At 39.6% G+C, this 13,171-nt stretch overlaps 1 protein-coding gene across 2 annotated transcripts in view; it reads left to right on the forward strand.

Annotated features, from left to right (window-relative positions):
* Positions 1-13,171, forward strand: part of unc13c (unc-13 homolog C (C. elegans)) — a 139,456-nt gene that overhangs the window by 52,789 nt on the left and 73,496 nt on the right. For both annotated transcript variants that reach the window (XM_084720181.1, XM_084720178.1), the window contains 4 exons: positions 707-822; positions 1,150-1,313; positions 8,783-8,939; positions 9,430-9,498. In XM_084720181.1, the coding sequence (XP_084576307.1) occupies positions 707-822; positions 1,150-1,313; positions 8,783-8,939; positions 9,430-9,498 (506 nt within the window). The remainder of the gene's footprint in view (positions 1-706; positions 823-1,149; positions 1,314-8,782; positions 8,940-9,429; positions 9,499-13,171) is intronic.

A 13,171-nucleotide genomic window follows, 5' to 3' on the forward strand; every position in this document is an offset into this window, starting at 1 on the left:
TCAGTGCAATGCACTATGGCATTAAATGCTTGGTTAGTGACCAGTAGTAGGTTGCATACTACTTTTCATAATGCACTGTGGGATATTTTGAGTCCATTATATAGGGTATAATAATTATGACTATAGATTTGGACCAAACTACAAAATGGCAAACCATGTAATTTGTAGTTTTGTTAAGGAATACAGAGCAGCCAAAAGTTATTGTTCTCCCAGGCTCTTTTATACATACTAGCTCCCAGTAGCATCCAAATTTATTTATTTATTTATTTATTTTGATTTTGGTAAGCAAACATCTTTATATTGATTAAATGTATTATTTTTAATTGTGCAACAGAGTTCTCCTTCATTTTAAATCTGGATGTACTTCTTTTAAACATAGTTTTGCTAAACTGTGATGAAGACTAATTTAAATTAATCTTAATTCATCTTATCGATGTTTGAATATTGTTTTTAATAAGTCTTCCAGCTTGTCCTGTGAGTGCATAGCAACTGTATCATCCAGGATAGAGGAAACAGTGATGCTACAGTATATTTTTACAATGGAGATCATGGAGTTTAAAATAAATGTTACTTTAAGAGTTTCTGTCAATTTAAGAAGATTAGAAGATGTGTTAACATGTGCGTACCTAAGATGTGGCTTGCAGTTGGGGGTTATTTTTCAATTTATTTCCAGTTATGACTGATCCAACTTGATTGTGTGTTACAGATAAAAGGACTGACAAGTCTGCGGTATCTGGCGCCATCAGACTCAAAATCAGCGTGGAGATGAAAGGGGAAGAGAATGTGGTTCCCCCTCACGGCCAGTACACCTGTTTACATGAGGTAACTATCAAAATATGATTCAGCGTCAGGTGAAATTAGCTTTCACTCAGCTCCAATCATTGTTTTTGGGAATCTAAGCAAAGACAGTTACTAAAGAAAACAGAATTTGTTTTATGACATTGGAAAGCAAAGTAAGAGGACTTTTCAACAAACAAGTTACTGCTTTGCAGAACAAAGATGTTGGAGATGACCCCAGCTGTGATAAAAGTCTTCTTCATTTACTGGCATACAGTACATCACACACAGAAACGTCTCTTTTATTACTTGTTGTGACACTGTGCTTCATCACTGGAACCTGTTCTGTCTTATCTCTCGTGCCACTCACAGAACCTGTTCCACTACCTGACCGAGGTGAAGAACAGCGGGGTAGTGAAGATCCCGCAGGTGAAAGGGGACGAGGCGTGGAAGGTCTACTTTGACGACGTGTCTCAGGAGATAGTGGATGAGTTCGCCATGAGATACGGAGTGGAGTCCATCTATCAGGCTATGACGTTAGTACCACCCTGATCTATGGCCTTTTACCTCACCAATCTGTCATTGTCTCATTCGGCAGAGTGGAGGAGAGAAGGAGATGAGGGAAGGAGAGCAGGAGTAGAAGAGAGAAGTAGTAAAGATGTCTCCTCAGCAGAATCAGAGCTTGGAGGACTATTGAGCTCCTAAGTTTGATTGATTAATTGCTGGTCTCCTGGAAAAACTCCCAACCTGCCTTGGTCACATTGATCATGGACACACATAAACAGTCTCGTTTCCCTCGCTCTCTGTCTCTCTGATCCTCTGTGACCCTGTCCATCCATAAATGTCTGTCTCTGTTTCCTTCTCGCACACACACACATTGGCACACACAAAGACACACCACCTGAAACATGAAAATCATTGAATATTGATCAAGGTCATGCAGTGCCATGTTACACTGCAGTGTTGATGCAACGGTTATCACTGCAGAAGTCTGCACCACGCAGCTAACCTTACATGTATTTATCTTCAAGCACGCTAGTGGTCGCTGTAACGTGTTTTTTATCTTTACACAGCAGATACTGATAGCCAGATTTAATAAGTCCTGATCACTTCAGGTGTCAACTGTCCTTTCCTCATGGTAAACTGATGATCTGTAGTCACAAAAGAAAATTCAAAACGGCTAAGAGAGATTTTAAAATTTTTGTCAATAACTTGCTCAGTTTTATCATAGACACTTCAGACCCAACTTAGATTGATCTGGACCCCTCTTCATTCTATATACTGTTGTCAGTTTGTTTTGTAAATCATGGAATATGTCTGATGCGACTCTGACATATAATTGACCCTTTGCTAAGCCTCATCCTCCATCTGTCAAGCTTTCCACTTTCGCACTCCACGTTTCACATTGAAATTGGCAGTAACTTTTGAAACACTAGGTCTTTGATTCCACAGAGAAGTAAAGAATTGCTCATGTAAGCTAATGCTAAGGGTTTCCACTGACACATTTTAAAAATGAGAACCCTGTAAAAGGTAAAAGGCTTGGTCTGCAATATATTTTGTGATAAAAGAATATGTTGAATAATGTCTAAATGTAAACATTTAACCTTGCAAACATGCTCTATCTGCCATAACAAAGCAGTACAACTTAGCTTGCATATATGTATACAATAGGTGACAGAAATACACTCACTGGAAAAGGAAGAGCAAGGATTAGAATAAGTGCAGCAGCAAACCTTGAGATGGTCACCCAGCAAGACCAGCCGGACTGCAGTCGTTCCAGGAAAATGAGCATCTGCACCATCACCACATTATGATTTCAGTCTGAGCTGCTGTTTGAAAATCTCAAATCACTTCACCAAGCTGCACCTTTTAAGCTCTCTCTCCCTTGCAAAATATGCCTGTTGGGCAGTCCCAGTAGCTGACTATGTAATTAGCTGCTGCCTTACTAAATCAGATGCTAATTACACACAGATTGTGTTGGCAAATTGAATGAAAGGCGCAGCTCACATTTGTACTTTCATGTCCATAAATCTGGCCACATGCATCCCTGAGATGAAGCAACACAGAGAAATTGTGTTGTGTTTATCGTTTTGATGTCATTTGTTGATTTTTATTTTTTTTAATTTTTTTTTTTTTTACAGTTTTAGCAACATAAAATACTCACTCTGCAATGGATATGTTAATATAATGGAGCAAAATGAGACCAGTGGTTCATTCAGCAGGTCTTTGGATGACTAGTTAGTACTTTAGCCTGTTTCCCCCAACATCTTCATTTTTGCATTTTTCTGATCCTAGTGATCATGACTAAAACTCTTTTACCCCTTTTCCAAACCCATGCACTGGCTTGGCTTGACTCTGTTTCACTTGGCACGTCAGCCCAGCATGACAGGGATTTGCATCTCTATTACAACAGGGCTACCTGCTTAAAGGTGTGTCTTTTAATGTGGTTAGCTGAGTCAAGAGGCTATAAAACAGCAAATAAACACTTAATTTCCTATTCATTCTTTACCATAAAAGTTCCCCATTATTTTATTATGAAGCAACAAAATCAGAAATTCCTTGGTTTTCATCAGCAGTAACAGCAATGGAGGAGAGAAACTGACTTCAAACCACAGAGATTCAGTTAGAAGCTACAAAAGTCCTGAGAGCTGAACACAGAGACACTTCTAAAAACCTTTTTGTCTCTGCTCAGTCTCAACACATGCATGTATGATGGGGAAAAAGGGGGTTGTCACCAGTTGGCTGCGGTCAGTGAGACATCAATGCACCCCACTTGGAGGCGTGTAAGGCTCACCAGAAACTGTCCATCTCAGCCGTGACTTGACACAGCTTGCCGCATTGGTGATGGAAGTGCAAATCAGCATGACACATTTGACTTGGTGTGGCCAAAGTGCCAATGGAAAAATTCCCTTTATATCCCAGAGCAGCACCTTTATTATTGGCCCTTTATTGCAGACATGTCATTGGGTTTCTGTTGAGGCCTGTAAAGCTTAATTTAGCACAAAAATAAGGAATGGAACTGCGACAACAACAACATGTATGTAACATAAGTGTTGCTGACAGATTGGATAGTTTTGGTGCTGCTGGTGTGGAGTTGCTAGGTGTTGTGTCAGTGTGACAGGGTATTGCAGCATGTGAGGGGCTGTCAGGTTATTTCAGTGCAGACAAGTGAAGCAGTCAGTGGGCTTTTTTCCAGCATCTTCAGGTGGAGTAAATGCTTCAGTCTCAGCCTAAGCTCGGTGTTTCTCATATCAGCGCTTATTATGCTTCATCTGAAATTTATGAAAGGCCCTACCTTTCCGTTTTCTTCATCATAGAACCTTGACTCCCAGTCACTCCTGACGTGATGGCTGCATAAATCACAGCAGCTGGGAAAACTCACTCTCCCTCCTGTGCCCCCCCACCCCATCAACCCCCCGACATACCCCTCCCTCATTTACGTTTCTCTTCATCTCACTCTATCACCACTCCCTACCTCCCACCCCCGTTTCTCGTCATCTTTTTCTCATCTCTCCCAGCTATCTCAGACTGTAAAATGATACTTGAGCATGTGTGAAGCACATCTCATTTGCTGGTAACAACCAAGACAGGGTAATACTGGGACAGGCGACGTCTTCCTCCTGAAAACTGGCTCAGGAGATCCAGCTCTAAAAGCACCATGGGAATTCAGTGGATGCCATCATCGCTCTCTTTGCTTCACTCTCTTTGCTCTTCTAACCCCAAGCGCTCCTGGGTAATTTGGAGGCTGAAAGCAGAGTAATTAAATAGGCCTCCCGATGAGAACATGTTTGTGCTTCTATTTGTGAGTGTGCGCGCGCGTGTGTGTGCATGGGTTGTGCTCAGGAGGGGGAGTCAATCTGTAATCATTACTCCACATAACTCGCCTCCTTTTCTAACACCCAGACTTTATGAAGCAGTGACTCACTGTGCAATATGTTCTTCTTCCCACCTTCAGAATATACTTATGGTCACCTCCAACTTGTGATATATGAAAATATTTATGGAAAAGCACGATTACACACTTTGCCTCTAATGTTATGTAATATATTACAAAATACTTATTTAGATCATCAAACCACTAATATCAATATCTTAAACTGAAAATGTAAATACTACACTCAGGAAACTTTTGCTCCCATTTTTGATGAGTTGAAGTATAAAATCTAAGACTCGCTATGCACTCAAATTTTGAGCACAAATGTGTTAAAAATCTGTGTTAGTGAGCATGTCTCCTTTGCCAAGATAATCCATCCAACAGACAGGTGTGGGATATAGAGACTGGTCACAATAAAATGATCCTCTAAAATGTGCAGTTTTATTTTGAAAAAAGACATTTATTAGGCAGTGAACTATGACTGTTTCACATAGGGCTACAGATACCATTTTTTTTTCCACGAGGGCAAAGGCATGACCTGCCCTACTCTGTCTCTGATTGCCTTTTTCATTGGGTTGGTTGGGGTTAGACATGAAAAGTGATTGGTTAGCATTTGGGTAAGAAAATTGGGTAGGCCCATTAGAGTCAGAGGAGTAGCCATAGTTCAGCATTGCCTAATAAATGTCCTTTTTTAGCTGCAACCAGAAGCTCATTTGACTGGTCAGCCAGTCCACAAATATTCCCCACCCTTTGGTGGCCACTGTTTTCACCCTAGGAAGCTGAAATTTGGCTGAGAGGTCAAATTAGTGTGTGAAGGTGTGTCTTGTTCTTCTTCATGCCAATTGGCTAAAAGGGGGCATGGCAATGGGAGTGACCTATCCCAAAGAAGTGCTTAACTTCAAAATGGATTCACAGACTTGCACAAGATTTAGTGGAAAGATTGGCCATGAGCCAAAGGACAGCTGAATAACTGCTTAAGACAACTGGCAAAAACAGGGCCTACACTTCAGCCCCCTTTCATATCTCATGAACTGTTTCTCACAGACTCTTATGGGAGGCATCGTTGATCTCAGTGGAGTCCTTATTTCAGTGGTGCGAGTAAGACCAGCCCTCTGTACTGTAGCTGTAAGCAGAGTTAAATTTTCATTGGTGATGGTTTGCCTGCTCCCTATACTTTAGCCGTGGCCCTACCATGACTCACGAAAATTTTGTCATGGAGCCTTGCGGCAGGCATCATTTGATTTGGTGGAGGTTTTTTTTTTTTGGTGTGACTTAGTCTCACTCATACTTTAGCCACAGGAGTCAAGTGGTTGCGTGTGTGTGAATGCATGTATGTGTGGATAAATGCATGTACATATCTTGAAATAAGAACAGATTTGCAGAGGCTTTTGCAAACCCATGGTTATTTCCATTCCAAGGCACACCTGTGAAATAATCATGCTGTTTAATCAGCATCTCTTTATGCCACACCTGTCAGGTGAATGGATTATCTTGGCAAGGACAAGAGCACGCTAACACGTATTTTGACAAATTTGTGAACAAATTTGGATTAAAACAAACCTTTTGCATGCGCAGATGAAGTCTTTAGAAGATTTATTTCTTCAACTCACAAAAATGTGAGCAAAAACCAAAAGGTTGCATTTCTATTAATTGAGTGCAATATAAATCTTTAAAGTGAGATTATATGTAATCTAGGGTAAAGGTAAAATGAGTTTTGTTGATACAGAATTTAGCAGATTGTAGTAAAATCTGTTTTTCCATAGATTTGGAAATAAGCATTATGATGCTATATTTATAAAGCTCAGCCTACTTTATCAGGCTTTAAGCTCTCAGGCATGTTTACTGTAATGAGCATCCAGTGCATCCAGATGCTTGGTTGCTATGGGTGATGCCAGAGGCTGAAAAAGAGCCCTTACATATATTTTTGCCTGCTGCATTAAACATACAGATTATTGTAGATATAGTTTTATATGTGGTACACTATCTAGAATAACATGAATTTTTTTGTGCTGTCGGAAGGGGTATGGAAATGGCAGCCAGTCTCAATGTTCACAATAGTGAACCAGTGAATTATAATGTACAGTAGGAGGCATTCCACATGGCTTGTGAGGCAGCAGCATGAAGTATTAAGATGAGCATATGCTCTTAACCCAGGCAGAGATCCCTGCTCAAACCAGGCCTCTCAGGCTCCAGCACTTAATTACTGCTGGGTAGCGCTGTTGGAGATGTGTGTGTGTGTGTGTCTGTGTATGTAGGGAGAGAGAGGGAGAGATCTTCGCAAATCTGAAGTGGCGGTATATGTGCCTCCCTCAATGTGTGTGTAGTTTAAAGTTCAGTGAGTTAAAAAAGGTGAAAGGAGACGGGAGAAAAGGAAACGGTATTTATTCAAACAGAAGATTTCAACAGCTAAAGCCCCCGCCTGAGTCCCTCCCAAGGGAAAGATGACTTCTATGACTTTACTGCACAGCATAGAAAGATCTAGTTTGTGCTGGATTGATGTATGTGGATTCACCTCAGTGGAAAAGCGTGCACACTATGCTTGAGTTTATCTCAGCTGTATTTGTTGCAGAATGAAACAAACAAGTTTTCTCTCTCCCGTTCCTCAAGATGTGATTGTATCTCAGCCCCTACACAATCCTGTAGTTTACTATCAAACTCACTTGTTCCTTCTATTACTTTGCAACCTTATTTATGTCAGACAGCTGTGATTTATGACATCATTTGCTAGTGATAGTCATTAAAGACAGTGTTTTACTACAAGAACGGGGCAGCAAACTACTTATGCACTAACTCTTCCACCAGAGGTAACTGTTTGGAACATTAAAAATATGTTCTCTGTTCAGCAGTCAGAAGGTGAAAATAATGAAGAGATACTGTGCTGCAGTGTTGTTTTGTACCCTGGTTACTGCAGGGAAGTATAAGAAAGGTATGGGGTATGTTTGGGCCCTTTACTGTATATTTCAAGGCAAAGTTTTCTGTGAACTGATTTGCTTTACTTGATATTTTTTTATATCTGGAAAACTACGTTCAGACTGCAGGCAAATGTGGCCAAAATCTTTTTTTTTTTTTCTCATATATGACTCAGGTGTTTTGTTTTTATGACAGTGTGAGTAGTAGAGTCACATGGGATCTAATCTTTTCCTTTCAATTCTGATTTTGGCCACTTTAATATGCGGTTCAAGATTAGATACAGGTTGGATTTTTTTTTTATTTTTTGGGGCAGGGGGTGTGTGATACCTCCTTTAAGGAAAAATTCCCCCCAAAAACATCAAAGTAGCCCATTACATCCTGAAATTTTGAATAAAAGCTTTGTCTATGAAGCCATTAAAGTCACAATCTGTACAGAAGAAGCAGCCGTTGCTCCATAGGAAGCCACAATTAAAAATCTGTCTCTCCTCTCCCCGTCCTCGCTATCATCTGCTCACAAATTCACTGGCTTCCACTGGACAGCAGATTATACATGAAACCATAAATGCAGGCTTCAGCGCAGAGATCTTCACAAGTTGACCCAAACCCTAGGACCCCAGAATCGACCTTGGACATTGGGTCCTGTTATATTTCCACAGATCCCAGGTACTTGTTAATATCAGACAGTGAGATTGGTGCCGATTGAGTCTGAGACTCTCTGTCGCTATTTTCAGGCCCAACATTGGGTCCAGACTTTCGGGCTCTGGCATTTGTTGGTTCTTCATGAGATTTCAATTAATAGATGGGTCAGTTCGGTTCCACGTACTACATTTCTGGGTCTTTTTGGGTGTGGGCCTAAATTTTAGGACCTGTGAAGACCTCTTCTTCAGTGGTCTCAGTGTTTACTTTTGTATGCATACTGCATGTGAAGTGTTTGTTATTGTTCTTTTGTGCATGCGGATCAGTTCAGGATTATGACGAGATCACACTGGAATCTGATATTGGCCACATTTAAAAAAATATGAGCCTAACAAAAAAAAATCATATCTCTGCAATTAATCTTTATTGAGCACTAAGACTTGTAATATGAACGTAGCTGAATTGTCTTTTTGATTGATTGTGTGTTAATCCTTGGTGGAAAAATGACCTCTATGTTTACCTAAAATGTCAACAGCCCCACCGTTTTTGCTACATAAAATGACAGCTGTTTTTTCTCCTCTGCAGGCACTTCTCCTGTCTGTCCGCCAAATACATGTGTCCTGGTGTGCCAGCAGTGATGAGCAACCTGCTCGCTAATATCAATGCGTACTTCGCCCACACCACCACCACCACCACAACCACTGCCTCTGCATCTGACCGATTTGCTGCATCTAACTTTGGGGTTAGTGCACCTATTATTGTCCTGTAGTCCGACACCAGCAGACGTTACAGCAGTGATATTGTATATAGCATTGTAGTGTTAAATACAAAGGAGGGGTTATCTATTGCCTCCAGTCAGACTAACTGTTAGTAACATCTATTGCTGTCTGATAGTCTGCTATTGGACCCTTGACATTTTCGTCATCAGTCTCATTTAGAGTTCTTTGTCTAAAGCAAGTATGTGTACTTGAAATCAACAAAATCTCAGAGGTTGCCAGTGCTTTCCGATTGAGCCTTTAATAAGCTAATGTTGTAAGGCATCAAATAATATTTCCAGGCAGAAAGCCAAGTCTGGCGCTGGAGCTAAACCACTAAATTTTGTTCCAGGAAGTAAAAATGAATCACTGCCGGCATAGCAATGCTACCGACCACGCAGTGTTATAAATTTTTCGACACAATGCTTTGGGTGTGGTGCCACTCTGGACTGAATTATGGTATTCTCATCCTGACAGAGGGAGAAATTTGTCAAATTACTGGACCAGCTGCATAACTCACTGAGGATCGACCTCTCGAAATATCGGGTATGTATGATCTTTTTGCATGTGGTGTGTGTTAAAATCATGTTCATGTTTGTCTCATCAAAAGGAGGATAATTCCATATTAACATTATGCAGAAAGATGGTATTTTCACTGGATACCGTTTCTCTGTGTTACACACTGCAGGAGAAATTCACATTTTCTTTGAAAATGCAGATTGCCATTTAGTACGCTCTATTTGGTATTTTCCATCCTTCAAATCTGACTGTACCTCTGATAAAAGTGTAGGTTTCAAGGATTATTCCACACCATGTACTTTTCACTGTGTGCTAACTGTAACTGGCTTGGAGCAGCAGTCCATTTACACTTTGATGTTAATGCCAAATGTGTGTCCGCCACCCTCCAAATGTGATTATTTGACTGGATTCTCTTTTTTCTTTGATACAGTTGTGTCTTCTAGGGCTGTTTGCCATATTTGAATCACACAGTTCAATCATACTCAGGATGCATGTTAATGTCAGGTGTAAAGGTGTTCTGCTAAATATCAGGATTAAGACGAGGTAAATGTCATTCTAGATCTGATGATGTCACATGACATTTGATAATGCCACATGAGGCACACTCATATCCCCATAGTATTAACAACATAATGTATATATGTTTGAAAACTTTAAAGGGACAGTTCAGCAAAAAATTAAACATGCATATTTTTCCCCTTATCTGTAGTGCTATTCATTCATCTAGATTGTTCTGGTGTGAGTTGCTGAGGTCTAGAGATATTGGCCATAGAGATGTCTGCCTAGTATAATGAGGCTAAATGGCACTGGGCTTGTGTTGCTCAAAGTGCCAAAAAAACATTTAAAAAAGTATCTCTTTCCAGAAATCATGACCTGATTACTCAAGATAATCCACAGACCTTGTTGAGCAGTTTCACGTAGGAAGTACTTTCTTAGAAACAGGTTCTGTGGATTATCTTGAGTAATTGGGTCATAATTTCTGGAAAGACACATTGCTGTTGAGGCAAATGTATTTTTTGTGCTTTGAGTGCCATTTTGTCCCATTAGACTTAGAGAAGGCAGACATCTCTACTGGCAATATCTCTGAACAACAAGCTGGATAAATAACACTATGGGTAAGAAGAAAAATATGTATTTTTGATTTTGTGGTGAACTGTCCCTTTTATAATGAAGGAAGACTCGTGTGATTTAGAAGAGCAGAAATTACAGATCAATACATATAAACACAGACAGATCTCAGGTCATACATTGTTGTTCAACAAAAACAGAAACGACTGAATCAAATTTCATTTAAATTGAACAGAATGATAAATGACAATGAAGTGCTTTTGCAGTTTTCAGCAGACTGTAGCCGGTGGTGTAGCCAAGCACATAAATATCAATAATCAGCCTGCGGTGTCAAGAGGTCCATCAGCGTCTCAAGAAATAGTGATCCTCATGGTCCAATAAATAGACCCTGTCAAGAGTGTCCAGCCCTCTGTCTGCCATGGTGGTTCATGGATTTAGGGGAATGGACACCTTGTAAACATCTGTATACTCAGCTATGTACTCTTATCTTTCTATATGAAGGGTATAACATCTACAGATTGATTTATTGTTCACTTTCACTAATATAAAAAACAAACATCGTGTTGTTTCAAAAGAATTTAGAACAGCTACATCCTGGAGTGTGCATCACATTAATAAGACTATCATGTGTGCCTCCTGTTGTGCACGTTTTATTCAACTGAAGAGTCATTTTGGTAGTTAAGCTGTAGTATTCAAAGTCAGAGGCTTCATCATTAACTGCTCATTACTCACCCGTACATACTGCAGCAAAATCTAAAGCGGTGCACAGAGGGGAGTGGAGAGAAGGAGGAACAGCTAAACTCCCTGCAGCAATAAGGCGAGATGGAGCAGCCGAAGCTGATAACTATACATAATCATTAGTCAATTACCATTTTTTTCAACCATATGGCAAATTGCATTATATACTCATTGTTACCTGTACAAATTAATACAATCTAAAAAAAAATGGTGCTGCAACAAACATTATCTCTGTGCAAGTCACAATCAGATTTCATTTCTGAAGTCTTACATGTTGAAATTGAATGATTTTGTGAAATGTATTTTACAATATTTTTACCGTGTTTGCTGGGGAAATACATTTTCCATGTAAACAGGTGTTATGACATTTCATACCCCACTGAGTTGATTGTACTTGTAGGCACATTTGTTGTCTGTTTTAGGTTCATTCTTCATGGCCATTAGTTTGGTGATTGTCACCGAATGATAAGCAGATGGCAACATCTGTTTTCATGCTTCACTGTGCTGCTGTATATAAAGAATTTTCTGGTCGAGCTGCTACATCTATACTGTGTCTGTATTTGATGTAAACCGTTGACTGTCACCATTTGATGCCTCAGTACGCAACATGTTGTCTGTGTATGGGAAGCTCTGCCATTTGACATGCCTTTCATGACATGTTGCTTTGCACTTTTTGATGTTATTGCCTCAGTGATAGTTATATTCTGCCTGCATATTTCTGTAGCATACTACAACAGAGTAGAATCAACAGAGTGCAGAGTTTCACTAACCTGATAGGAATACACCCTAATCTGAATCATCAGGAAAGCACAAATAATGTGATGGAAACCGATATTTCTTCAATTCAAAGCTGCTTGTCAGCTCCATGATTACCTTGGCATTGCTGAAAAAAAGGTTGCATCTACCTTGATCAATCAGTGATTTAATGCACCAAGATTATTCTCTTTTCTGTTTCCAGTACACAACAGAATCTTTAGACTGGTAAAATATTATTTTCAGTTTCACCCAGTTAATGGGGAGGTGGTGGTGGACTTCAATTATGCCATAATTAGAAATAAAAAGAGAGAGAACAGTGTAAGGATGTGACAATACATTTCATAAATAATTATATACCAGTATTAAATAATTTTTATTCGTAAGTAGGTAGGATATTAGTTTAGAAAATTAATCATCTGCCTGATTTAACATGACTACAAACCACACCCACTTCTGGTCTCCTATCTGATTAAATATAGGGACAGATAATTTTGTTGGTTGAACAGATACAGATACAAATAATGACATCTAGGTGTACCTCTACAACCTGAAAACAATATTCCCTTTATAATCACCAACATTTTGATGAGTTACTTTAATTTAAATAGATATTTTTTTTCTCTGTAATACATTACATCACATTTATTTTGTAATTTAATTACATTTACCATCCCTAGTTGTAACTAGTTTCTCCCCAAAACTGCCGGTAGGTATGCCTTGTTTAGACTTGACTGTTGTTGTTGATGACTTCGGCCCTTACTGGCTGGTTAAGAGTCAGCATTTGGTATAGGTTATATATAGGTTTAGCAACATCAAGCTTTAGCAAAAATTGTGAATCAACACAGCCATGATTGGTTGATTTAAAAGAACAATCAAAAACATTGTTCCCCTACCATAACCCAAAAATTTGATAAAAGGTGCCAATCCAACATAGTCGATCCATAGATTAAACATCCCAAAACAGTTAAAACGAAGAAAGCTGAATCAGAAATTCATCTTTAATCTGATCTGCCACTCGCAGGTCAGAAAAAGTGGTGCTGTATTCTACTTAGTCAGGCTGAAGCCCTGACATAGAGTACAAAGTCTTCCAGAACAATCCCAGGAGAGCTAATCCTGTTAGACACCACACATCACAAAC

The sequence above is a fragment of the Lutjanus erythropterus genome, chromosome 1 (assembly GCF_056507025.1).
Source record: "Lutjanus erythropterus isolate fLutEry1 chromosome 1, fLutEry1.hap2, whole genome shotgun sequence".
NCBI lineage: Eukaryota > Metazoa > Chordata > Actinopteri > Lutjaniformes > Lutjanidae > Lutjanus > Lutjanus erythropterus.